Raw genomic sequence first — 27,925 nt, forward strand, 5'->3', positions numbered from 1 at the left:
CGAGTTCGAATTATCGCATGATCCCAAAACTTTATTTATTGCTATAACGTACATTATGTACATAGATAGTCGGTAGAAATTAAGTTAATTGATAGTTTTTTAGTGACACAGTTTGATGGTCGATTTTTGTTGACCATGTGAAGATTTTTGGAAAAAAATTTTCGCCTGAGGCGTTTTTTTGGCTTTTTCCATAATATTTTTTAAAAATAAAATCACAGCGAGGCCCAAATGGAAGAAAGTAGATTAAGATTCCACTCATACATCACATTAAAATTAAGAAAGTAATGATGAGGGCAGGTTACCAGATAAATATGTTAAAATAATATCCGATAATCTACGCTCCCCGAGGTGGAAAATATCACATTCAGGGACGGCAGCAACGATTTCATTGAGAAGTCGAATAGCTCTTGGAATAGGAGCCATTCGAAAAAGAACTGTGCGAGCAGCAGGTACAACCATCAAATGACGATGTCTACCACGCACATAATTATTAGGGACATAAAGTCCCAACTGTTCCAGCAACAACGGGCATCACGTATTACCACGTAGTAGCTGGAGAACGAAACGAATTCACGAGAAGTTTCTCCGAAGTTCAAGGGAATTATACCCAAGCATGCCCAAAAGGAAAGGATTAGGATAGACTTTTTGACTGTCAGTGCGGTCACCCGCATTTTCTGTACCTCCTCTCAACAGTTCTGGTTGACACTGTCTTTAGACTTTGAGGAATTGCCTGTGCGCAAATAGTTACAAATAGTACGAATGCAAATAGTTTGCAAATAGTACGAATTGTCAGTGAGCAATTGCCTAGTTACCTGAAAGTTGGTATTACTACGTAGTACCAAATTTAGTCAAAAGATGTCACTAACAAATAATTAGGCGAAGGCAAGTCGATCTGGTTGCTGTCAGGAACGTTAAATACAGGGACGATGGAGTGCAGGCTTTGTCTTGGACCAGCTCCGGCTGACTCTTCCGTCTCCATCTTCGGCGAACCTCATCCAGAGCGTCTGGAGCAACGCATTCGGACCTGCTGTCAAATTCAGGTCGGTTGCTGGTTACAGGTTACAATTATTGTGCACCCAATTGGTTAACTCTTCTACTTCTTCCATCTGCAGGTTAAAAGAGACGACGGGTTGCCGAACACGGTGTGTATTTCGTGTAAGACCAATCTGGAATCATTAATCAGCTTTCGAAAGGCTTGTTTACGAAGCAATGAAACATCTCAAGTGAGGTTAGATGATTGCCTGAAGATCAAGACTGAGGAAGTTTTGTTGGAAGATTTAATATGGGACGATGAGACTTCATTACCGACAATTCAACAAAAAAATTGTGAAATTAGTACAAAACTTGTTTTACATACTAGAGAAAAGCCGTTCAAATGTGAAATTTGTTTAAAATCGTATACTCGAAAATCTAGCCTTAAATTACATGAAAAATTGCATACTGGGATAAAACCACACAAATGTGACACTTGTTTAAAATCGTTTATTCATAAATATGAACTTGTATCACATTTAAGGTCTCATACGGGGGAAAAGCCTTACAAGTGTGAAATTTGTTTAAAATCATTTACTCGAAAATTTAGTCTCAGGTTACATAAAAAAGCGCATTCTGGGATAAAACCACACAAATGTGACATTTGTGTAAAATCGATTTTCCATAAATCTAGCCTCGTGACACATAAAAAATTTCATCCTGGGATACAATCATACAAATGTGACATTTGTTTAAAATCATTTATCCAAAAATATGGACTTGTGTTACATTTAAGGTCTCACATGGGGGAAAAGCCTTACAATTGTGACGTTTGTTTAAAATCATTTATACGAAAAGATAGACTTGTGATGCATTTAAGATCTCACACAGGTGACAAGCCTTACAAGTGTGAAATGTGTTCAAAGTCATTTTCTGAAAAATCTAGCCTTAAATCACATGTAATATTGCATACTGAGATAAGACCACACAAATGTGAAATTTGTTTAAAATCATTTTCTCATAAATCTACCTTTAAATCACATAAAAAATTGCATTCTGGGATAAAACCACACAAATGTGAAATTTGTTTAAAATCATTTTCTCATAAATCTAGCCTCGTTTCCCATGAGAAATTACATACTGGGATACAACCATACAAATGTGACATTTGTTTAAAATCATTTATTCGAAAAGATAAACTGGTAATACATTTAAGATCTCACACAGGAGAAAAGCCTTACAAATGTGACATTTGTTTAAAATCATTTACTCAAAAATCTAGCCTCCTGTCACATGAAAAATTGCATTCTGGGATTAAACCACACAAATGTGAAATTTGTTTAAAATCATTTTCTCATAAATCTAGCCTCGTTTCACATGAAAAATTACATACTGGGATAAAACCATACAAATGTAACATTTGTTTAAAATCATTTATTCGAAAGGATAAACTGGTAATACATTTAAGTTCTCACACGGTGGAAAAGCCTTACAAGTGTGAAATTTGTTTAAAATCATTTTCTCATAAATCTACTCTCGTTTCACATGAAAAATTACACACTGAGATAAAACCACACTAATGTGACATTTGTTTAAAATCGTTTTTCCATAAATCTACCCATGTGAAACATGAAAAATACAATCATACAAATGTGATATTTGTTTAAAATCATTTATCCAAAAATGTGACCTCGTACGACATGAAAATTCTCATATGGTGGAATAATAAAAATATATATATGTATATATACAGTAACGGTAATTCAAATCGCGACCCCCGTAAATATCTTGAATTCTCACAATTTCTCGGTAAAAGGTCCCCTACTTTGAAAATACTCTTTTTTATTCAAAAGGGTAGTATTTCGAACATTTTGAGGTATTCTATTGTAATCGTAATCGTAAGTGAACCATAAAGGAGGTTTGTAATAAAAAGAGTGTTTATTATACAAGTTGTATCAAAAGAAAGTATATATTTAGTGGATCGATTAAAAAAATAGTAAGCCGTGTATCGAAAAAATGTTTATTAATTATTAAAGTACACAACTTGGGAATTTATTTCTCAAAAATAATACCGTCCAAATATAGACCCTCGCGTTCGCGCCACTCATTTAATCGAACAGTAAAATTACTTATGACGGCTCGGCAGGTGGACTCAGTGATGGCTGCCATTTCGTGACGGATATTTTCTTTCAAATGCGCCAGGGAAGTCGGTTTATTGACGTAATCTTCAGATTTAAGATAACCCCATAGGATAAAGTCCATAGGGGTTAAATCAGGAGTGCGTGGAGGCCAATTTATGTCACCTCTCCTGGAGATCAATTAGCCTGAGAAAATTTCACGAACTCGTGGCAGAGACGTATTGGACGTTGACGTTGCTCCGTCCTGCTGGAACCATGTTCTTTGGTTATAGCCAGGAAAGTTTTGCAGTTCAGGCACCAAGAAGTCGTCTAACATCTCCACATAACGCTCTGAATTCACATATAAACTTTCTTTTGAGACACCATTTTTAAATAATGTTTATATTCTAAAGTTTTGTGCAATGATGTTTTTAGCGCCATATTTAAAATAGTATCTAAGAAAGTAGGAGTGCTTTATAGATCAAGGAAAATCATTTATGTATAATGCAATTATATCATTAGAGGTAGCAATAAATTACAGAATTTAAAATTAAATAAGAGTAGGAAAAAAATATGTATGGAAGTGTTTTTACTTATATTAAGCTGCCAGATGAAATTAGAAATATACTTGTAATAGTGATAAATTTCTGGTACCTGTAAGGCAACACCTCTGTTTGAATTTGTAAATGTTTATTTTTCTTTGTGTATATGTGCATATGTGTATGTTCTTATATGTATGCATCAGTGTGTATACATGTTAATACATTATTATTTGTAGGATTTAATATGTATAATTAGCTATTAAACTACATATGTACATACTTATATCTGACAAAAATAAGTAAACTTCTTCAAAATCTTTATTGTTTCAAGACTCTAAAATCACACATGCAATTCAAATCTATGTAAATATTATCTATTATAATTTATTAGGGGATTTTAATTTAAGATGATCCGATCACATGACCCGTTTAAATCTTCATAACTTTTATTGTAGCAGTTGCATCTATGTCATGACCCGTGTAACTGTCGAATGTTATTATCGGTTTTATTTTTTATTTTATTTATTGAAAAATCAACAGACAGGATGTACATAGATATGTATAAAAAAACAAATAGTAAATAAATAATATATGTAACATCCGAGTCCAATAATAGATTTTTACAAAAATGAAAAAGATAAATATAAGGAAAACAAATTAAAAAGTAAAGAATAAAGGCATGACAAAATATGTAGAACATTGCATAATTAAACTATAGTATTAACATATTTGGAAAAGGTTATAAAATAGAATATAAGAAGAAATTGAAATTTACAAATATAAAACAAATGAAAAAGGTAAATACAAAATAAACAAATGAAAAGGAAAAGAATGAAAGCTATAATATGATTAAATAGCACATTACATAACTAAACTAAAGTATAAAAATATTGGAAAAATAGAATAGGAGAAGAAATGAATCAATCGGTCAAGATTATCTTGATGTTAGACCTGAATTGATGTAGGGAAATACCAAATAGATCAACCTCATTCAGCTCTCCGTTAAACATACGATAAACGCGCTGCAGATAAGAATATTTTTGGGAATTAGTATTGAAAGGATGAAGTGAAGAGAGTGCAACGCGTCTAGAGTACCGAACTGGGATTCTGAAATTAACCTTATTCAGTAAATCAGAACAATCAAGGAAACCATTTATGAGCTTAAAGAAGAATAAAGCATCAGTATGTCGTCGCCTGAAAGAAAGATTGTTTCTAGACCAAGGTTCGCTAACCCGTCTTCGTGGCTTCTGCTATGCATATCTTACATGTACTCGTATATGTATGTATGTATTGACGTATTTATCGACCATTGATTTAAATTATCGTGCATTTCAATAGGTGACCATATCGTGCATTTCAACCAATTGAAAAAAGATGCATTTGCTGTTCGTACTACTTAATTTTCGGGTCTTCATATTCACGCTTATCGTATTTGAAATATACAAATAATAACAATTGTTCCATAATTTGAAATATAATATGCATTACTTTGTAACATCTATTAGACTGTTTGTCGAAAACTTTGCAAACTTAACCTGCCACTCGAACCGTATTTCCCAAATTTCATTCATTAAAAGCATGGAAAAGTACAAGATTTACAATCTTTTATTAGACTGTAAGCATATAGTACAACTCAAACGATCTCATCATCGATCCTGTCAGAACACAAGGGAAGAACACGCTTCCCCCATTAACGCATGGCAAACGCTCGCCTCATAAAGAGGTCGGTGCACGACCCCATTACCCAACGGGCCACGTCCTGGCACTGAACCCATAAAAACCACGCTCGCAGCATAACTAGGTCAGCGCGAGTACCAGGAACAAAGGAAAATGCACTCTACACGTGTCACATGTACACGTGCTCGAAACGGGTCAACGCTTGAATCAAGAGTACCAAGAACAAAGGATATGCACACGACACACTTCAAGCCAGAAGGTATATAAACCAACGCAGCAACTTCCACTAGCATCAACCTTTACACACACGACATACCCACTCCCACCCATAGATACACAAACATCGCGCAATACGCCGACGACACTGCCATCTTAGCAAGCTCCATTAGCCCCAAGGGAGTCTCGCTTGCCCTCCAGAAGTACTCGGACCAACTAGTAGCGTGGTACGATAAATGGCTGATGAAAATCAACCCGGATAAAAGTCAGGCAATATTCTTCTCCAGACGTAAAAAACGGCGTAAACCAGCCAAGCCAGTAATCATAAATGACAAACCAGTCAACTGGACCACGTCTACCCGCTACCTGGGGGTAATAATCGACCAGAAACTGACCTGGAAACTACACATCACCAATGCGGTGCGTAGAGCTAGGGCAGTTACGTCAAAGCTTTACCCACTATGTAAACACAACAGCAAACTCTCGCTTAAAAACAAGTGTTTGCTGTACAAATCCATCATCCGCCCACAAATCACATATGCGAGCCCCGTCTGGGCTCACACAGCCATCTCCAACAGATCAATACTCAAATTACAGACTGTCCAAAACAAATTCTTGCGTGCCGCGGGAAACTATGACTGGTACACAAGAAACACTATTATTCACAACGACCTAAACACTGACTACCTTGACAAACACGTACACAAACTTGCCGTGAACTACTTCAAGTCTCTCGGCAAGATAGACAACTCCCTCAGTGAGACCAAACTCACGTTTAATCAAAGGCCCATCGACATTTTGAAGACGGGTATAGGCTAAAATTAGCATTCAGTTAAATTAAACAAATCACCACCGAACGGTCCCAAACCAGCTAACCACCCACTAACACACTAACCCCGACAGTATCCCACAGATGATGCACTAATTTTGCTTAGTGTTCTAGCCTGACAAACGTTCAACGAGCGAGCAGCCGCCAGTCCGCACTACAACATCAACGAGAGATCGATCTGATATAACACAATAGATAGATAGGTCAAGTGAGTGTCACTACCCGAGAAAACTATCGATAAAACGCAGTCACAATCATCCACTAGCAGAGTGAGCCTCTGGAGTTCATACAGATCACTTCTCCGAAGAAACCTCTTCGTAGATACAATAACCATTGTACCAAATTGAACGAAAATAAACGATCCTCTTTCAAACTCAACTGAATTTCCATAGGCCGGGAAACGGTCGAAACCTTTCAAGGTCTGTTCATACCTAGTCGGCACGAACCGACTTCAGCAGGTATTTGGCCGTACGAAAAGTATTCTTTGGTACATTTTGTATGGGTATGTTCATTTCAACCGTCACGTTTACGCCACGGCAGGCTTACAGCAGTACCCGACATTTCCTGTTCATACCTTACAGCAACATCCGTCAACGTATCGTATCCGTCTTTTTGGCCATCGTGGAAATATACACGCGAATTACGTGCCATGAGTCTGCCGCTTTGCTGTTTTGGACCAATTATCGATAGTGACAGTTGACAGCTGTTCAATCTTTCGACATGGTTTTGGCGCTGACAATCACTTTTTGACAATGCTTCCTTAAATTTTGTAGATTTTTTGGTGATTTGTGTTTTTATTTTATCCAGTATTGTTTCAAATTGGTATCGGTTCATACGGAAATATTTAAAAAAAATTTGTCCATCATCCACAAGCTCCTTATACAGTGTCCAAAACTCTCCTTCGGTTTTCTATTTTTTAAAATGGGATGCACATCAAAACGCCTCCGTGCTTTTTTATTGCCTTCTTGAGTTTCTTCTTCCAACAACAACGCGATGATACATAATTTTTCGTTCGATAAACGCCGAAACATTTTTGCTGACTTGTATTCTGACGCGTAGCTACGAATGCGCGTGTATGCATTCATATTGCAAGTACTCGACAATACGACGTAAGCAATATTGCGCCGTATCGTCATGGCCTGTAATATATAAGTAAGCCGATTTTGCCTTGCACTCGGCCAAAGTGCTGTAAGCGTGACGTGACCGCGACGTGTAGGTAGATATGAATAGAAATGTAATAAAATGACATATTTGAAACGGAGTCGTGTAGTGCTGTTAAGTATGAACAGACCTTCATAGGTCCTATAAGACCTAATCCACCGCTGCCTTTTACTTTTGCACGCCGTTTGACCGTTTCGTGAACATAAAGTTATTTCTATGTTTTATTTATATTTTATTAACTATCTAATATATAATTTCGAAATAAACGTTGTAACTACATATGTACGTACATATGTAAGGTGTGTTGGGAACATTGAAAACAAATCAAAATTTCTATGATGACGATATCGATATCGATATATGTAGTATCGATTCAAATAAATTTAATAAAAAACCAAATGAATGTTTACTATTAGATTGTTTGCCATATAATATGTTAATTATTAAAAATTCGAAAAAGAAATTGTGGCGGCTCCCTTATACGACATGGTCGAGTTTGGTTGCCTTCCTGCGAGTGGGGACCAACTCGGCTGGGTTCGGAGAGCCGCTACTCACTCTGCCTTCAGCTGTCATAAATAAAACACGTGCATTCAACATGCCAGTCGTCTCATTCGTTCATCCCCCATAACTGGTGACCCTACAAAACAAGAACACGCATCTGTCAAAACTGTCAAAAACGTACGGTACAAGCATGGCACCCATCATCACAAGCCTTCTCGACGAGGCCCCCGCCGCCACCCCCGCCTCTACCCCCGCGGCAGAAGCCTATTCAGGAGCAGAGATAGAAGTGGCGAGGATAGCCGTGCGCGTTCTGCCCTTCTGGGACGAAGCGCCCGAGCTGTGGTTCGCACGACTCGAAACACAGTTTCCGTGCGCGCTCATCAAGTCGGACGAGGCGAAATTCGCCACGGTCGTGGGACTCCTCGACAACAAGTTCCTCCCGCTCATCCGAGACATCCTTTTGGAGCAGGCGAAAGGAAACCGCTATGAAACTACCAAAAGAAGACTGGTAGAGGCGTTCTCGGACAGCCACGACAATCGCATCAACAGACTGATGGCGAACCTTCAGATCAGCGACAGCCGACCATCAGACTTGTGGTTCCAGATGAAGGCGACCGCGGGCAACACGTGCTCGACAGATTTTTTGAGAGTCATGTGGACGCGAAGACTCGCGAAGGCCAGTTCCCGTGCAGTCGGCGCTTGCAACGATGACGACGACCAACATAAAAGAGCTGACGGCGGTCACAGACCACGTTTTCGAGACACAGCGGCCGGTCGACGTTTTCCAGCTAAGCGCTGCCCCCTCAGCCTCCGCCCTCGCCCCGGCCCCCGCTACCGCTCCCGCGGAATACCCCAGCACCGCACCTCCAGCACCACACCGTTCCAACGTAGAAGCTAGGTTGCGGAACTGCGAAGACTGGATAGCAGTTTCGGCTCGTGATAATTTTTAGTGGCGGGGCTGCACTGAAAAGATGTCACCATAATTATTCTATCATGTCATAACAGGACAAAATAAGCACAATTTTTGGCGTACGACCACTTACTTACATGTGGATTTAAGTATTATTGAAAAAAAAAACTAGCAAAATTCACCACCCATTAAAGGGGTGCGTCCAAACGCGATGAAGATTTCAAAAATACGCTGGTACTCCAGTAAGATTGCTAAAAAATTCGAGCTTGCTGGTTTCGCGACGCGGATTAAAAAAACCCCAAAACCTTTCATAAACTTAATTTAAAATAAAATTAACTTAATTTAAACTCCCTAATTTGTAACGAAAAACATTAACCTGTTGACAATGCATCGATACATCGGTTGTTTCATCTGCCATAACAGCTAGATAAGTTGCTTTTTTTATTTCAGCACTTATTTGTTCCCTACACACGTTCAAAATACAATCTAAAAGTTCATTTTGAATAGTTTTTGATGTCCCTTTAAAAACCGAAGAAGTTTGAAAATGTTTTTTTAAAGAATCGTCGAAATTTTGTGAATATTCTAGAAGCCCACGAAAAACTCCTGGATTTTTTGAATTATCTGTTTCATTGGCATTTCAAATTTACCGCAAAATTTAACGCAATCAATAATTTTAAATAAAACATCCCGATTTTTTTTGACGTTTTCGTTATGCTTATTTATTTCCCGCCGACAAGCTTCGCTTAAATGGGTTTTTATGTTAGCCGATCCCAAAATCATGAGATTACACACATTTTTTAAGTGTTCGACAAGTGTTTTTTAATTTTATCGTTTAAATGTTTTAAGTCAATAACTCCTGTTTTCGTCCAAGATGCTTCGCCTGGCGACTCGCCTCCAAACAAAAGACACGGATAACAAAATAACGCGTTTTTTTCTGTATATCCCGTTAACCAATTGTATTTTTTTATAAATGTCTGGATTAAATTTTCGCGAGTAACTAAAAGATCTACTAGTTGCAGGCTGTGAAATAATTAAATTGGGCGTGAGGCAGCCTAATGCTTTTATAGCGACTTTTTCGGTAAGTTCTAGTCGCGAAAAGTGCAAATTTTGTAAATATTTTACTGAATTCTTTTTTTCTTCCATTTTTAAAAGAAAAAAAATCTTAATATATTTAAATAAAAATTACGAGAAAAAGTTAAACAGATTTGAAAAAAGTTTGCTGTTATCAAAATGAAAACGACTCACCGAAGTTTTGATGAGGGATCGTACACAACCAATTAAGAGTAACGAAAACGAATAAAGCTGTGATCGTGCGATTCAACTAATCAAATGTAAGATAAAGCGCGCGAAATCTTACACAAACTGATGAATGTCGTTTAACAGGCGAAGGCTGCCGACTATCCAGCCCAAAACGGCAGAGTGAGTGAAAGAGAAAGAGCTATCTGCAGTTGCAAATAGCTCTTTCTCTTTCTCGTTCCGAAACTCCGGGCTGCGTGGCGGTCAGGGCGGCGCTGTAAAACTTTACAGCCAGTACAGCAACATTTTAATTCATCTCTCACCATACACGTTAGTGGGGTCTTCGAAACGGTCAACATTACTTACAATATCACCCTTTTGGATATGGGTGATATTGTAAGTAATATTTACTCTGTCGAAGGCCCCAATAGTTCGTCCATCCAACTAATAAAAAAAAATATCATTAATAAATAAAATATTAAATGTGTGGGTCTCGGGGGAACAGGGTAGTTCCTCCCCCACGAGTTAGGGCCGAATGGTCGAATGACAGCTCGACTGCCGTAACCATGGCGACCGGTGTTGCCACCCTCTTCTATGGGGTCGCCACATCACTCCCTCCCCAGCGACATTGCGTAGCCGTCGCGACAACTACGGGATGTAGCTGTCCAGATGGGCTGGCCACCGGACTCTCCTGCCAGTCCGTGTGGTTGCTTGTCGGCCAGTTTCTTGCTGTGGTTCTGCATTTTCTTGGGGGGCTCTCTCTGCTCTCTCTGGGGGCTCTCCGCTGCTTTCCATGTATGCCGGCTTTATGCGGTCTACCGACACGGTGACATTGGAATCCTTAATTCTCAGTGTGAAGAACTTCGGTCCCCTCTTCAACACCCTGTATGGACCATCGTATGGAGGCTGTAACGGACCCTTGGCAGCATCGTGTCTCAGGAACACCTGATCACTGGTGTGCAGGTCTTTGAAGATAAAGGTTGATCTTGTTCCATGGCGCCGCGGTGGACTGGGTCTCAACCTCGCCATTTGGGACCGCAATCTCTCTGCTAGTTCCGCTGTGTTGGGTCCTCCGTTTCGTTGTGGAGCCAGAAACTCTCCCGGTAGCCGTAGCGGTTGACCATATACCAGTTCTGCTGACGTGGCATTAAGGTCTTCCTTCCATGCCGATCGGATTCCCAGTAACACTGTTGGTAGGGCTTCCGTCCACCCTTCGTCTTGGTGGCACATGATCGCGGCTTTAAGCTGCCTGTGGAACCTCTCTACCATCCCATTTGCTGCAGGGTGGTATGCGGTTGTCCTTATGTGTGTCGATCCCGTCAACCTATTCAGTTCCTTGAATAGAGTGCTCTCGAATTGTCGTCCTTGATCGGTAGTTATTCGTAGGGGGCATCCGAATCTTGCAATCCAACCACTGACGAATTTTTTTGCAACCGTTTTGCCGTGATATCTTCCATAGGGATAGCTTCTGGCCAGCGAGTAAACCTGTCAACGCATGTCAATAAATACTTGTAACCGGCGGACTGTGGTAAGGGACCAACTATGTCTAAGTGAATGTGGTCAAATCGATTTTCCGGTGGCTGGAACTCTCCCACAGGTGCAATGACGTGCCTTGTTATTTTCGATTTCTGGCAAAATATGCACTCTTGGGCCCATCTTCTGCATTCTTTCTTCATACCCGTCCAGAAATATCGTTGGGTCACTAATTTAGCTGATGCCTTTACCCCTGGGTGCGCCAATTGATGGATTAGTTCGAACGCCTGTTTCCTAAATTTCGCTGGCAAGTACGGCCGTTGCGTTTCTGAAGATACATCACAATAGATGGTCGTCTCTTCGCCTGGAATAGGTATCTTGGCAAACTGCTTGTCGGGATCTCGTAGCAGTTGTGACAGTTCTGTGTCATCCTCCTGCGCTCGTGCTATTGCTTGAAAGTCCATCCCGGAAATTGCTTCTATTCTTGACAGTGCATCCGCTACCACGTTTTCTTCTCCCGATACATGTCGAACATCTGTTGTGAACTGGCCTACAAAGTCTATGTGCCTAAACTGTCTTGGCGAACATTTCTCTGGCTTCTGTTGGAACATGTATATAATGGGCTTGTGGTCAGTGAAAATAGTAAAAATTTTTCCTTCTACCATATGGCGGAAATGCCGGACTGCACTGTACATATATTGCCAACAACTCCCGGTCGTAAGTGCTGTATCTCCTTTCTGTTCCTGACAATTTCCTTGTGAAGAATGCCAACGGCTCCCACCCTTCGGGCGTCTTCTGCTGTAGGACTGCTCCGAGTGCTACATCTGATGCGTCCGTCACCAATGCCAAGTCTGCCCCTGGTTTTGGGTGGCTGAGGAGGGCTGCGTCTGATAAGCTATCCTTGCACTTTCCGAATGCTTCTTCCAACGCGTTGGTCCATGCAATCTTTGCCTTGTCTTTCTTTTTAGACCCTTTTAGCAACTCGTTGAGGGGCGCCTGCAATTTTGCAGCACCCGGAACAAAACGCCGATAGAAGTTTATCATCCCCAAAAACTGCCTTAATTGTTCGATTGTAGCTGGTCGGGGAAATCTTTTCACCGCAGCTACTTTTTCTGCTTGGGGTTTGGTTCCATTTTCTGACACCTCGTATTCTAGAAATCTTACAGTTTTTGCTCCGAAAACGCACTTTGCTGTGTTGACTAAAACGCCATATTCTTGAAACCGTGAAAAAAGTTTTCGTAAGTGGTTAATATGTTCTTCTTCGTTTTCTGACGCTACCAGCACGTCGTCAATATATACGTAGCAGAAATCCAATCCCCTTAGGACTTCGTCCATAAACCGCTGGAAGGTCTGTGCCGCGTTTCTGAGTCCGAAGGACATAAACGGGAATTCAAATAACCCAAACGGGGTAGAAATTGCTGTTTTTTTTATGTCTTCATTGTGTACAGGGATTTGGTGGTATGCGCGCACGAGATCAATTGTAGAAAATAACTTCTTGCCATATAAGGTACTGGCGAAATCTTCTATATGCGGTACTGGATACCTATCTGGTATAGTGCGGGCATTCAACGCTCTGTAGTCCCCGCATGGTCTCCATTCTCCGTCGTGCTTAGGTACTAGGTGTAATGCTGATGACCAACTACTGTCTGATGGTCGAGCGATTCCTTCGTTCAACATGGTCTTGAAAGTCTCTTTTGCGATCTGCAACTTTTCCGGTGCGAGGCGGCGCGGCTTGCAACTTGCTGGTGGTCCTTCAGTGGTTCTGATATAATGCACAGTGTGATGTTTCATTGTTCTGTTTTTATTTCCTGTCGGCCGCGTTATCTCTGGAAACTCTGTTAGTAGATGGTGAAATGTTGATGTGCCACAAATTGCTTTCACCTGCTCTACTTTTGCTGTTCCTATTGCTCGGCCCCTCACTGAAACAGTTGTGAGATTATCCATCAGTTTCGCATTTTTCAAATCAATCAAAAGACAAAAATGTTTGATGAAATCAGCGCCAATAATAGGCCTTGATACGTCGGCTATTACAAATCTCCATTTGTATACCCGACGTAGTCCCAAGTCTACGTCTACCTCCTTCCAACCGTACGTTTTTATCGTAGATCCGTTCGCGGCGAATAGAAGGTATGATGTCGCTATTTTGCGACCCGGCAATATTGACTTCGGAAGGACACACAGGTCAGAACCGGTGTCGACTAGGAACCGTAGTTTACTGACCTTGTCTGTTACGTATAGGCGGCAAGAAGTGGGGCTGGGGCTGCTTTCCGCCATTAGCGCCTGCCCTGGAAGTTTTCCGCCTGGTTAAACCTGCGCGGTGGCGTGTTCCTGCGGCCTCGGGGACTCTGTTGTCGTGGTTGCCAGCGTCGGCTCCTCGCTGGGGAGTGTGATGGCCTTGATTCTTTCCGATTCGTCTCGTTCGTTTGTAGTAGCCGTCCCATCATCGTAGTCAGGTCATCTACCTTTTGATTTAATGTTTGGAACTCTCCCCGTGTCACATACTCATCATCGGTTTGCCGCCTCTTCTCTCTGCGGTCTGTCATCGCTGCCACGTGGGGGCTGCTGTCGTACCACCTGTCTGCCTTCCTGGCCAGCTTATCCAAATCGGTTTCGTCGCTCATTGCCAGTTGCAAGCTTAGTCCCTCTGGCAGCCTGCTCTCCCACGTGGTTCTCAGCAGATCCTCCGACATTTCCTGGGCCGCCAATATCCGGAGGTCTCTCAGGAACTGTGATGGCTTCCTGTCGCCAATTTCCTCGCGTTCGAGGAGTCTGCGATGTCTCTGTCGTTGGCCGACTCCTAACCTCTCCAAAATTTCCTTCTTCAGGAAGGTATATCGCTTGAGTTTCGGGGGGGCCACGTGGATGTCCCAAATCTCCGTCATCACCTCGCGAGGCAAACACGCGATTGTTCTGCAGTATCGCGTGTTTTCGCTAGTGATTCTGGCGGCTTCGAAGCTCGCCTCCATCTGTGCGAACCATATTTGGGGGTTCTCGGCCCAAAAGGGGGGAAAGGGGGGCACGGGCGCCCCCAAAAAGTCAAGATTTACCGTGCTTTGGTTGCGGTCGCTGTTCTCCGCGTTTTCCTCCATGTTGTTCTGCACATTGTTCTCCCCGCCTGCTTCGCCGTCGGACATCGTGTTTCCACAATTGTCGGGAATAATAGGGGGGGATGGGGGTGCGCGCTGTCTATCACGTCGGGGTCACCACTGTGGGTCTCGGGGGAACAGGGTAGTTCCTCCCCCACGAGTTAGGGCCGAATGGTCGAATGACAGCTCGACTGCCGTAACCATGGCGACCGGTGTTGCCACCCTCTTCTATGGGGTCGCCACAAATGTATAATTAAACATATATTTTAGAATGATATAGGATGGGCTGCAGCCCGGCAGCTCATTAGGACGAGCCGCCACTGCTGGATAGCCTCGGCGGACCAGAGCATGCAGGAGATTAAACAAATGCTGCGCGCGCAAGAGCGAAGAGGACCGAAGAATTCAAACCGCGGCCCCCATAACAAGACAACGTTCGACACGTGTCGGTTTCGCTCGAACAGATGCGAACCACCGTGCAGTTTAAAAAAGCGGGAAACGAGTAAGCCCGTCGGTCAACTCAACAACCGGCGGGCCTCACAACTCTCGTCTCTTCGTTCGAGACCAGAGAACCGGGATGAGCTTTCTCATCGACACAGGTGCCGACGTCTCCGTTCTCCCCGCCCCCCCAGAGAACCGCAATCGACCCGCGCAACTGGAACTTCGTGCCGCCAATGGATCGCGAATCGCCACATACGGAACACAAGAGATGGTGGTGAACATCGGTCTCCGACACCAATATCCATGGTCGTTCATCGTGGCGGCAGTTCCACGAGCGATAATCGGAGCTGACTTCCTCGCCAAGTACGGCATCATCGTCGACTTGAAAAAGCGCCGACTGACCGATGCACAGACAACGCAGTCACGCCAAGTCGGCATCGAAACGGGTCATTCACTAGGGTTGCGGGTCGTATCTCGCCCCACAGAGTATGAGGAGCTGTTGACCCAGTTCGACGATATCACTCGTCCCGAAAAGTCGACCACCACCAAGAAGCACTCGGTGACACACCACATCGAAACCCGAGGGCCACCAACAGTTGCCAAACCCAGAAGGCTAGCTCCGGACAAACTAAAAATTGCCAAAACAGAGTTCAGATGCAGAGAGACGGGACATGCCGGCCATCCAGCAGCAGTTGGGCCAGCCCACTCCATCTGGTGCAGAAAAAAACTGGCGAGTGGCGCCCATGCGGAGACTTCAGGCAGTTGAACGCATGCACGGTACCAGACAGGTACCCAATCCCAAACATGGCGGACTTTAATCATAATCTGATGAACACCTGTTTGTACTCGGTTATAGACCTGGTGAAGGCGTTCCACCAGATTCCAGTGGAGCCACGAGACGTCATAAAAACTGCGATAACCACACCATTCGGCCTATTCGAATTCCCGTGCATGACGTTTGGCCTAAGGAACGCAGCGCAAACATTTCAACGATTCATGGACGAAGTTCTCAGAGGGCTGGATTTCTGTTTTATTTACATCGACGACATACTCGTGGCATCACAGAATCCAGCCCAGCACAAAGACCACTTGAGGCAAGTCTTCGGAAGACTCCAGGCTTATGGAGTAAGAATCAATGCCAACAAATGCGAGCTGGGCAAACCAGAGGTGAAATTCCTGGGCCATCAGATCACGAAGAATGGAATTAAACCATCTCCGGAGAAGGTAGCAGCCATCAGAAGCTACCCCAAACCTCGGACAGTCCAGGACCTCAGGAGGTTCTTAGCCATGGTCAACTTCTATAGGAAGTTCATTCCCCACGCGATGGAGAACCAAAGGCTGATGAACGACCTTCTGAAAAACTCGAAGAAAAACGACAAAACCCCGGTAGCTTGGACTTCCCTCACTGAAGAAGCATTCCAAAAAACCAAGACCCAGCTGGCAGACGCGACATTGCTGGTACACCCGGACCCGGAAGCGCCACTCTCAATCGCAGTCGATGCTTCAGATAGCACTGTCGGAGCAGTACTCCAACAACGCCAAGACGGCGTCTGGAAGCCACTCGCCTTTTACTCGAAGACAGACGCCCAAACCAAGTACAGCACGTACGACAGGGAGCTAACCGCCATATTCCAGGGCATTAAACATTTTAAAGTAATGCTCGAAGGCCGCAAGTTTGTGGTATTTACCGACCATAAGCCACTGCAGTTTATTTTCAAAAAGAAAGCCGACCAAGGTACCATGCGTCAAATTCGGCAGGCTTACTTCATCAGCCAGTTCACCACGGATATACAGCACGTGGCTGGAGAAGAGAACGTAGTGGCAGATGCCTTGTCTCGCCTGGAGGCGATCGCCTGTCCCAATAGCATCAATTACGGAGAACTGGCAAAAGCTCAGCTCGACGACGCCAACCTAGAGAAGCTGAGGAAGAACACCGCAAGCGGCTTACAGTGGCGCAGGATACCTGAACCGGAGAGCAATATGGAGATCTGGTGTGATATATCAACGGGCAGACCTCGCCCTTACATCCCAGAACGCTTCAGGCGTCAAGTATTCGACGGAATACACGGATTGGCCCATCCAGGAACCCGCGCATCAGTCGACATGGTGCGGAGAAGGTTTATATGGCCCAGTATTTCAAAAGACGTTAGGCATTGGGCAAAAACGTGCATTACATGCCAACGCACTAAAGTCAGCCGTCACACTCGGGCAGGGATCACCGAGTACGACCTGCCGAGCGACCGTTTCGTATTTGTCCATATGGACATAGTGGGGCCACTCCCACTGTCGCAAGGGTTCTCATATTGCCTAACGGTAATAGACCGTTTCACCCGTTGGCCAGAAGCAATACCAATCGCCGACATACGGGCAGAGACAGTCGGCAAAGCCTTCTACGGAGGCTGGATCGCCAGATTTGGAGTCCCCCAGGAAGTCAAAACCGATCAAGGGCGCCAATTCGAATCGGAGTTATTCGCCGAGCTGACGAAGATCCTAGGCACCCGGCGACAAAGAACCACACCGTATAGACCTCAAGCCAACGGGATGATGATCGGCAGCAGAGATGGTGTACGGGACACCCCTGGTGTTACCGGGAGAGATGTTCTCCACAAATAGGGCAATAACCGAACACCAATTCGTGAATAGAATCCGCCGGCAAATGGAAGAACTTCGACCGTCCCCGGTAAAAAGACACGGGACAGAAAGGACCTTCGTACCGCAAAAGCTGCAGTCGTGCACGCACATATTCCTGCGCCACGACGCAGTTTTATCTCTTGTATTAAAAATTGTATTACTTTCACCTTATATTGTAATACTTTTTCCACAATTTTTATTTCCAAATCCAATTTGTATTCAAAATATCCGCCTGTATATGCTTAGATTCTTAACTTCATAAACATCAGTGGAGATCGACCATCACTCGCCTTTCAATTTGAGGTAGAAATTGTTTAAATGTGTTGCAGCTAGGGTTTCTGACCCGGGTCGACCCGGGACAGACATTCCCGGGAATTCACAAAATTTTTGTTGTCCCGTGTCCCGGGAATTCTTTTCTTAAATTCCGGGAATTAGATTTAAAAAATCTTGAAAACATACAACATTTTCACGACTACAGAAGGGGAAATAATAAATCAAACACACAAAGAATCGTAAATGTTAAATAATTCTGATTTTATACTGAACAAAACATTATTTAAATGTAATAAAAGCGAATGTACATATATCCTACGGTGAAACTATTATGAAGCGAGTATATTCTTCTTGTATTGACGATTCCACAATGGAAGAAAGTCTTTTAGATTCGGATGAAGATTAAACAATTGTGTATTTGACGATTAATGAAGACGAATATACAAAATAACGTAAATAAAAATAACATCGACTTTAAAAAAGAAATTAAAATATGTAATGAACGGATTTACGCACGTCTTTATGCAGAGGGCGTGATACGTCGTTATTCTTCCAAGAGTCGAGTTAGGTGGAAACGTGGACTAACCTTGGGATAGTTATATATGTGTATATAGTCGGGGAGGTTCCTGACTGCAAGTCGTCTTCGTTGATAACAGCTTCCTCGTCGTCTCACGGCTGAGGTTTCTCCGGAAACAGCGTGAGGAATGCAGGGGAAGTTGTGCTGGAACTCAGGGGAGGGAGTGATGCTACACTCGACCTCGCGGCGGTTCTTCAGCAAGATGGTGGTGGATCTCTGGGCCCCGTCTCCCCCTGGAGACGTGCACAGCAGAGATCTTTCTTCGACGGGAGATCGCGTGTAAGAGAGCGCGCGCTACATGCGCGTGCGCCTATATAGCTTTTCCCTGGGTGGCCACTCGAAATAAAGGGCGAGTGTTGCCCTATGGGACGATGGGAAAACGTCGCGTTACAAATATACATGCTGACAGGAGAAAAAACCGATAATTTAAAATAAGAAGAGGTAATTAAAAATTGTTTTCATCCCTTTTAACAATAAAACCAACTTCGACCGAAACTAAAAGAGTTTTTTCCATTGCTGGAAATTTTTGTATGTACCAAATCTAGAATTAGACTTTCGGATTCTCATTTAAATATTTTAGTATTTTTAAAAAGCTACTTTAAATAATTTCACCTTTATATTTACATTTTTTCAAGTTAATAGATATATTATGTATTTTTTTGTAAATAAATACATATTTTTTTATAAATAAAAAATATATTAATAGATATATTATGTATTTTTTTGTAAATAAATACATATTTTTTTATTAATAAAAAATATATAAATTGAAAAAAAAAAGTTTTTTTACACGTGTCCCGGGATCCCGGGAATCCCGGGAACGAGCCTGAGCTCCGTCCCGTGTCCCGGGAATTGAAAAAGTCCGGGAAATCAGAAACCCTAGTTGCAGCCTATACAACAATAGTACAATTTTCGCGGAATACCTATTCAGGTACCGTGGAACACTACTGTTCCGCAGAACATAGTTGGGCAATAATAAAAGCAAAGCTTTATTATTACGAACTTTAGCTTAGAAACCCTGCATACGTCAGAGTTTGGATGGCTAAAAAACTATTTGAAAAAAAAAATTGCTGCCCGGTTTAGAAACCCTGCTTAAGAATTAATTTTTGCGGCCGTAGTTAAGAAACCTTGCTTGCGTAATATTTCAAGGCACAAAGAGTATCAAATAAATTTTATTCGCATTTATGAAATTATCACGTGGATATACATATGGCCGACAATTTCAATAGAGTAATTATTTTCGAAAACGGATTTAAAACTTATCGAAAAAATTGATTTTGCGCTGAATTGTCATCCGTTGAGTTGTCGTTGCGCTCAGTTGTCTGCGCTAAGTTGGTTTGCGCTGATTTGTCGTACCACCGTATTTTCTGTATTCTCAACTCTCAACAGTTCTGGTCGACACTGTCTTCAGCTTCAAAGGAATTGCCTTTGCGCAAATACTTTGGTACGAATTGTCAGTGAGCGAGTTGCCCAGTTACCTAAAAGTTGGTATTACTACGTAGTACCAAATTTAGACAAAATATGTCACTAACAAATAGTTAGGCGAAGGCAAGTCGATCTGGTCGCTGTCAGGAACGTTAAATACGGGGACGATGGAGTGCAGGCTTTGTCTTGGACCAGCTCCGGCCGACTCTTCCGTCTCCATCTTCGGCGATCCTCATCCAGAGCGTCTGGAGCAACGCATTCGGACCTGCTGTCAAATTTATGTCAGTTGCTGGTTACAGGTTACAATTATTGTGCACCCAATTGGTTAACTCTTCTACTTCTTTCATCTGCAGGTTAAAAGAGGCGACGGGTTGCCGAACACGGTGTGTCTTTCGTGTAAGACCAATCTGGAATCGTTAATCAGCTTTCGAAAGGCTTGTTTTCGAAACAACGAAACATCTCAAGTGAGGTTGGATGATTGCTTGAATATCAAGACTGAAGAGGTTTTGTTGGAAGATTTAATATGGGACGATGAGCCTTCAATACCGACAATTCACCGAAAGAGTAGTGAAATTTGTTCAAAGCCATCTCCCAGTGAATCTGAACTTGTTTTACATACTAGAGAAAAGCTGTTCAAATGTGCAACTTGTTTAAAATCATTTACCCAAAAAGATAGACTTGTGATACATTTAAGATCTCACACAGGGAAAATGCCTTATAACTGTGAAATTTGTTTAAAATCATTTACTCGAAAATTTAATCTCAGGTTACATAAAAAAACGCATTATGGGATAAAACCACACAAATGTGACATTTGTTTAAAATCGTTTTTCCATAAATCTAGCCTCGCAATGCATGAAAGATTTCATACTGGGATACAGTTATACAAATGTGACGTTTGTTTCAAATCATTTATTCGAAAAGATAGACTTGTGATACATTTAAGATCTCACACAGGGGAAAAGCCTTACAAGTGTGAAATGTGTTCAAAGTCATTTTCTGTAAAATCTAGCCTTAAATCACATGTAATATTGCATACTGAGATAAGACCACACAAATGTGAAATTTGTTTAAAATCATTTTTTCATAAATATAGACTTGAGTCACATAAAATATCGCATACTGGGGTAAAACCATATAAATGTGAAATTTGTTTAAAATCATTTACTCTAAAATCTAGCTTCGGGTTACATAAAAAATCGCATACTGGGATAAAACCACACAAATGTGACATTTGTTTAAAATTGTTTACTCAAAAATCTAGCCTCCGGTCACATGAAAAATTGCATTCTGGGATAAAACCACACAAATGTGAAATTTGTTTAAAATCATTTTATAAGAAATCTACCCTCGTTTCACATGAAAAATTACATACTGGGATACAACCATACAAATGTGACATTTGTTTAAAATCATTTATTCGAAAAGATAAACTGGTAATACATTTTAGATCTCACACAGGAGAAAAGCCTTACAAATGTGACATTTGTTTAAAATCATTTACTCAAAAATCTAGCCTCCTGTCACATGAAAAATTGCATTCTGGGATTAAACCACACAAATGTGAAATTTGTTTAAAATCATTTTCTCATAAATCTAGCCTCGTTTCACATGAAAAATTACATACTGGGATAAAACCATACAAATGTAACATTTGTTTAAAATCATTTATTCGAAAGGATAAACTGGTAATACATTTAAGTTCTCACACGGTGGAAAAGCCTTACAAGTGTGAAATTTGTTTAAAATCATTTTCTCATAAATCTACTCTCGTTTCACATGAAAAATTACACACTGAGATAAAACCACACTAATGTGACATTTGTTTAAAATCGTTTTTCCATAAATCTACCCATTTGAAACATGAAAAATACAATCATACAAATGTGATATTTGTTTAAAATCATTTATCCAAAAATGTGACCTCGTGCGACATGAAAATTCTCATATGGTGGAATAATAAAAATAATATATATATATATATATATATATATATATATATATATATATATATATATATATATATATATATATATATATATATATATATATATATATATATATATATGTATATATACAGTAACGGTAATTCAAATCGCGACCCCCGTAAATATCTTGAATTCTCACAATATCTCGGTAAAAGGTCCCCTACTTTCGAAAATACTCTTTTTTATTCAAAAGGGTAGTATTTCGAACATTTTGAGGTATTCTATTGTAATCGTAATCGTAAGTGAACCATAAAAGAAGTTTGTAATATAAAGAGTGTTTATTATACAAGTTGTATCAAAAGAAAGTTTATATTTAGTGGATCGATTAAAAAAATAGTAAGCCGTGTATCGAAAAAATGTTTATTAATTATTAAAGTACACAACTTGGGAATTTATTTCTCAAAAATAATACCGTCCAAATATAGACCCTCGCGTTCGCGCCACTCATTTAATCGAACAGTAAAATTACTTATGACGGCTCGGCAGGTGGACTCAGTGATGGCTGCCATTTTGTGACCGATATTTTATTTCAAATGCGCCAGGGAAGTCGGTTTATTGACGTAATCTTCAGATTTAAGATAACCCCATAGGAAAAAGTCCATAGGGGTTAAATCAGGAGTGCGTGGAGGCCAATTTATGTCACCTCTCCTGGAGATCAATTAGCCTGAGAAAATTTCACGAACTCGTGGCAGAGACGTATTGGACGTGTGTGACGTTGCTCCGTCCTGCTGGAACCATGTTCTTTGGTTATAGCCAGCAAGTTTTGCAGTTCAGGCACCAAGAAGTCGTCTAACATCTCCACATAACGCTCTGAATTCACATATAAACTTTCTTTTGAGACACCATTTTTAAATAATGTTTATATTCTAAAGTTTTGTGCAATGATGTTTTTAGCGCCATATTTAAAATAGTATCTAAGAAAGTAGGAGTGCTTTATAGATCAAGGAAAATCATTTATGTATAATGCAATTATATCATTAGAGGTAGCAATAAATTACAGAATTTAAAATTTAATAAGAGTAGGAAAAAAATATGTATGGAAGTGTTTTTACTTATATTAAGCTGCCAGATGAAATTAGAAATATACTTGTAATAGTGATAAATTTCTGGTACCTGTAAGTCAACACCTCTGTTTGAATTTGTAAATGTTTATTTTTCTTTGTGTATATGTGCATATGTGTATGTACGTATATGTATGCATCAGTGTGTATATATGTTAATACATTATTATTTGTAGGATTTAATATGTATAATTAGCTATTAAACTACATATGTACATACTTATATCTGACAAAAATAAGTAAACTTCTTCAAAATCTTTATTGTTTCAAGACTCTAAAATCACACATCCAATTCAAATCTATGTAAATATTATCTATTATAATTTATTAGGGGATTTTAATTTAAGATGATCCGATCACATGACCCGTTTAAATCTTCATAACTTTTATTGTAGCAGTTGCATCTATGTCATGACCCGTGTAACTGTCGAATGTTATTATCGGTTTTATCTTTTATTTTATTTATTGAAAAATCAACAGACAGGATGAACATAGATATGTATAAAAAAACAAATAGTAAATAAATAATATATGTAACATCCGAGTCCAATAATAGATTTTTACAAAAATGAAAAAGATAAATGTAAGGAAAACAAATTAAAAATTAAAGAATAAAGGCATGACAAAATATGTAGAACATTGCATAATTAAACTATAGTATTAAAATATTTGGAAAAGGTTATAAAATAGAATATAAGAAGAAATTGAAATTTGCAAATATAAAACAAATGAAAAAGGTAAATACAAAATAAACAAATGAAAAGGAAAAGAATGAAAGCTATAATATGATTAAATAGCACATTACATAACTAAACTAAATCTGCCATAACAGCTAGATAAGTTTCTTTTTTTTATTTCAGCACTTATTTGTTCCCTACACACGTTCAAAATACAATCTAAAAGTTCATTTTGAATAGTTTTTGATGTCCCTTTAAAAGCCGAAGAAGTTTGAAAATGTTTTTTTAAAGAATCGTCGAAATTTTGTGAATATTCTAGAAGCCCCCGAAAAACTCCTGGATTTTTTGAATTATCTGTTTCATTGGCATTTCAAATTTACCGCAAAATTTAAAGCAATCAATAATTTTAAATAAAACATCCCGTTTTTTTTTGACGTTTTCGTTATGCTTATCTATTTCCCGCCGACAAGCTTCGCTTAAATGGGTTTTTATGTTAGCCGATCCCAAAATCATGAGATTACACACATTTTTTAAGTGTTCGACAAGTGTTTTTTAATTTTATCGTTTAAATGTTTTAAGTCAATAACTCCTGTTTTCGTCCAAGATGCTTCGCCTGGCGACTCGCCTGCAAACAAAAGACACGGATAACAAAATAACGCGTTTTTTTCTGTATATCCCGTTAACCAATTGTATTTTTTTTATAAATGTCTGGATTAAATTTTCGCGAGTAACTAAAAGATCTACTAGTTGCAGACTGTGAAATAATTAAATTGGGCGTGAGGCAGCCTAATGCTTTTATAGCGACTTTTTCGGTAAGTTCTAGTCGCGAAAAGTGCAAATTTTGTAAATATTTTACTGAATTCTTTTTTTCTTCCATTTTTAAAAGAAAAAAAATCTTAATATATTTAAATAAAAATTACGAAAAAAAGTTAAACAGATTTGAAAAAAGTTTGCTGTTATCAAAATGATAACGACTCACCGAAGATTTGATGAGGGCTCGTACACAACCAATTAAGAGTAACGAAAACGAATAAAGCTGTGATCGTGCGATTCAACTAATCAAATGTAAGATAAAGCGCGCGAAATCTTACACAAACTGACAGATGAATGTCGTTTAACAGGCGAAGGCTGCCGACTATCCAGCCCAAAACGGCAGAGTGAGTGAAAGAGAAAGAGCTATCTGCAGTTGCAAATAGCTCTTTCTCTTTCTCGTTCCGAAACTCCGGGCTGCGTGGCGGTCAGGGCGGCGCTGTAAAACTTTACAGCCAGTACAGCAACATTTTAATTCATCTGTCACCATACACGTTAGTGGGGTCTTCGAAACGGTCAACATTACTTACAATATCACCCTTTTTGGATATGGGTGATATTGTAAGTAATATTTACTCTGTCGAAGGCCCCAATAGTTCGTCCATCCAACTAATAAAAAAAAATATCATTAATAAATAAAATGTTAAATGTATAATTAAACATATATTTCAGAATTTTATAGGAGGGGCTGCAGCCCGGCAGCTCATTAGGACGAGCCGCCACTGCTGGATAGCCTCGGCGGACCAGAGCATGCAGGAGATTAAACAAATACTGCGCGCGCAAGAGCGAAGAGGACCGAAGAATTCAAACCGCGGCCCCCATAACAAGACAACGTTCGACACGTGTCGGTTCCGCTCGAACAGATGCGAACCACCGTGCAGTTTCAAAAAAGCGGGAAACGAGTAAGTCCGTCGGTCAACTCAACAACCGGCGGGCCTCACAACTCTCGTCTCTTCGTTCGAGACCAGAGAACCGGGATGAGCTTTCTCATCGACACAGGTGCCGATGTCTCCGTTCTCCCCGCCCCCCCAGAGAACCGCAATCGACCCGCGCAATTGGAACTTCGTGCCGCCAATGGATCGCGAATCGCCACATACGGAACACAAGAGATGGTGGTGAACATCGGTCTCCTACGCCAATATCCATGGTCGTTCATCGCGGCGGCAGTTCCACGAGCGATAATCGGAGCTGACTTCCTCGCCAAGTACGGCATCATCGTCGACTTGAAAAGGCGCGGACTGACCGATGCACAGACAACGCAGTCACGCCAAGTCGGCATCGAAACGGGTCATTCACTAGGGTTGCGGGTCGTATCTCGCCCCACAGAGTATGAGGAGCTGTTGGCCCAGTTCGACGATATCACTCGTCCCGAAAAGTCAACCACCACCAAGAAGCACTCGGTGACACACCACATTGAAACCCGAGGGCCACCAACAGTTGCCAAACCCAGAAGGCTAGCTCCGGACAAACTAAAAATTGCCAAAACAGAGTTCGCCCAGATGCAGAGAGACGGGACATGCCGGCCATCCAGCAGCAGTTGGGCCAGCCCACTCCATCTGGTGCAGAAAAAAACTGGCGAGTGGCGCCCATGCGGAGACTTCAGGCAGTTGAACGCATGCACGGTACCAGACAGGTACCCAATCCCAAACATGGCGGACTTTAATCATAACCTGATGAACACCCGTTTATACTCGGTTATAGGTGAAGGTACCTGGTGAAGGCGTTCCACCAGATTCCAGTGGAGCCACGAGACGTCATAAAAACTGCGATAACCACACCATTCGGCCTATTCGAATTCCCGTGCATGACGTTTGGCCTAAAGAACGCAGCGCAAACATTTCAACGATTCATGGACGAAGTTCTCAGAGGGCTGGATTTCTGTTTTATTTACATCGACGACATACTCGTGGCATCACAGAATCCAGCCCAGCACAAAGACCACTTGAGGCAAGTCTTCAGAAGACTCCAGGCTTATGGAGTAAGAATTAATGCCAACAAATGCGAGCTGGGCAAACCAGAGGTGAAATTCCTGGGCCATCAGATCACGAAGAATGGAATTAAACCATCTCCGGAGAAGGTAGCAGCCATCAGAAGCTACCCCAAACCTCGGACAGTCCAGGACCTCAGGAGGTTCTTAGCCATGGTCAACTTCTATAGGAAGTTCATTCCCCACGCGACGGAGAACCAAAGGCTGATGAACGACCTCCTGAAAGACTCGAAGAAAAACGACAAAACCCCGGTAGCTTGGACTTCCCTCACTGAAGAAGCATTCCAAAAAACCAAGACCCAGCTGGCAGACGCGACATTGCTGGTACACCCGGACCCGGAAGCGCCACTCTCAATCGCAGTCGATGCTTCAGATAGCACTGTCGGAGCAGTACTCCAACAACGCCAAGACGGCGTCTGGAAGCCACTCGCCTTTTACTCGAAAAAGTTGACAGACGCCCAAACCAAGTACAGCACGTACGACAGGGAGCTAACCGCCATATTCCAGGGCATTAAACATTTTAAAGTAATGCTCGAAGGCCGCAAGTTTGTGGTATTTACCGACCATAAGCCACTGCAGTTTATTTTCAAAAAGAAAGCCGACCAAGGTACCATGCGTCAAATTCGGCAGGCTTACTTCATCAGCCAGTTCACCACGGATATACAGCACGTGGCTGGAGAAGAGAACGTAGTGGCAGATGCCTTGTCTCGCCTGGAGGCGATCGCCTGTCCCAATAGCATCAATTACGGAGAACTGGCAAAAGCTCAGCTCGACGACGCCAACCTAGAGAAGCTGAGGAAGAACACCGCAAGCGGCTTACAGTGGCGCAGGATACCTGAAACGGAGAGCAATATGGAGATCTGGTGCGATATGTCAACGGGCAGACCTCGCCCTTACATCCCAGAACGCTTCAGGCGTCAAGTATTCGACGGAATACACGGATTGGCCCATCCAGGAACCCGCGCATCAGTCGACATGGTGCGGAGAAGGTTTATATGGCCCAGTATTTCAAAAGACGTTAGGCATTGGGCAAAAACGTGCATTACATGCCAACGCACTAAAGTCAGCCGTCACACTCGGGCAGGGATCACCGAGTACGACCTGCCGAGCGACCGTTTTGCATTTGTCCATATGGACATAGTGGGGCCACTCCCACTGTCGCAAGGGTTCTCATATTGCCTAACGGTAATAGACCGTTTCACCCGTTGGCCGGAAGCAATACCAATCGCCGACATACGGGCAGAGACAGTCGGCAAAGCCTTCTACGGAGGCTGGATCGCCAGATTCGGAGTCCCCCAGGAAGTCAAAACCGATTAAGGGCGCCAATTCGAATCGGAG

The 27,925-nt window shown here is 41.6% G+C and overlaps 4 protein-coding genes across 4 annotated transcripts in view; 3 read left to right on the forward strand and 1 right to left on the reverse strand.

Annotated features, from left to right (window-relative positions):
* Positions 1 to 8,096, reverse strand: part of LOC143919113 (uncharacterized) — a 213,940-nt gene extending 205,844 nt beyond the window's left edge. Inside the window, exon 1 of the mRNA XM_077441301.1 lies at positions 8,041 to 8,096. Coding sequence (XP_077297427.1) covers positions 8,041 to 8,087 — 47 coding nt within the window. The 5' untranslated portion in view covers positions 8,088 to 8,096. The remainder of the gene's footprint in view (positions 1 to 8,040) is intronic.
* The window catches only part of LOC143919146 (uncharacterized), a 1,208,594-nt gene that overhangs the window by 817,040 nt on the left and 363,629 nt on the right, over positions 1 to 27,925 (forward strand). The gene's annotated exons all lie outside the window — the stretch shown is intronic.
* On the forward strand, positions 835 to 4,424 carry LOC143919098 (uncharacterized). The gene is made up of 2 exons (XM_077441285.1): positions 835 to 1,040; positions 1,113 to 4,424. Exons 1-2 carry the CDS (start codon positions 927 to 929, stop codon positions 2,550 to 2,552), a joined length of 1,554 nt encoding a protein of 517 aa, XP_077297411.1. The 5' UTR covers positions 835 to 926; the 3' UTR covers positions 2,553 to 4,424.
* Positions 20,166 to 21,951, forward strand: LOC143919240 (uncharacterized). The gene is made up of 2 exons (XM_077441452.1): positions 20,166 to 20,345; positions 20,418 to 21,951. The coding sequence occupies exons 1-2, from the start codon at positions 20,232 to 20,234 to the stop codon at positions 21,876 to 21,878; spliced, it is 1,575 nt and encodes a 524-aa protein (XP_077297578.1). The 5' UTR covers positions 20,166 to 20,231; the 3' UTR covers positions 21,879 to 21,951.

This window comes from Arctopsyche grandis, chromosome 11, assembly GCF_051622035.1.
Source record: "Arctopsyche grandis isolate Sample6627 chromosome 11, ASM5162203v2, whole genome shotgun sequence".
Classification (NCBI taxonomy): Eukaryota; Metazoa; Arthropoda; class Insecta; order Trichoptera; family Hydropsychidae; genus Arctopsyche; species Arctopsyche grandis.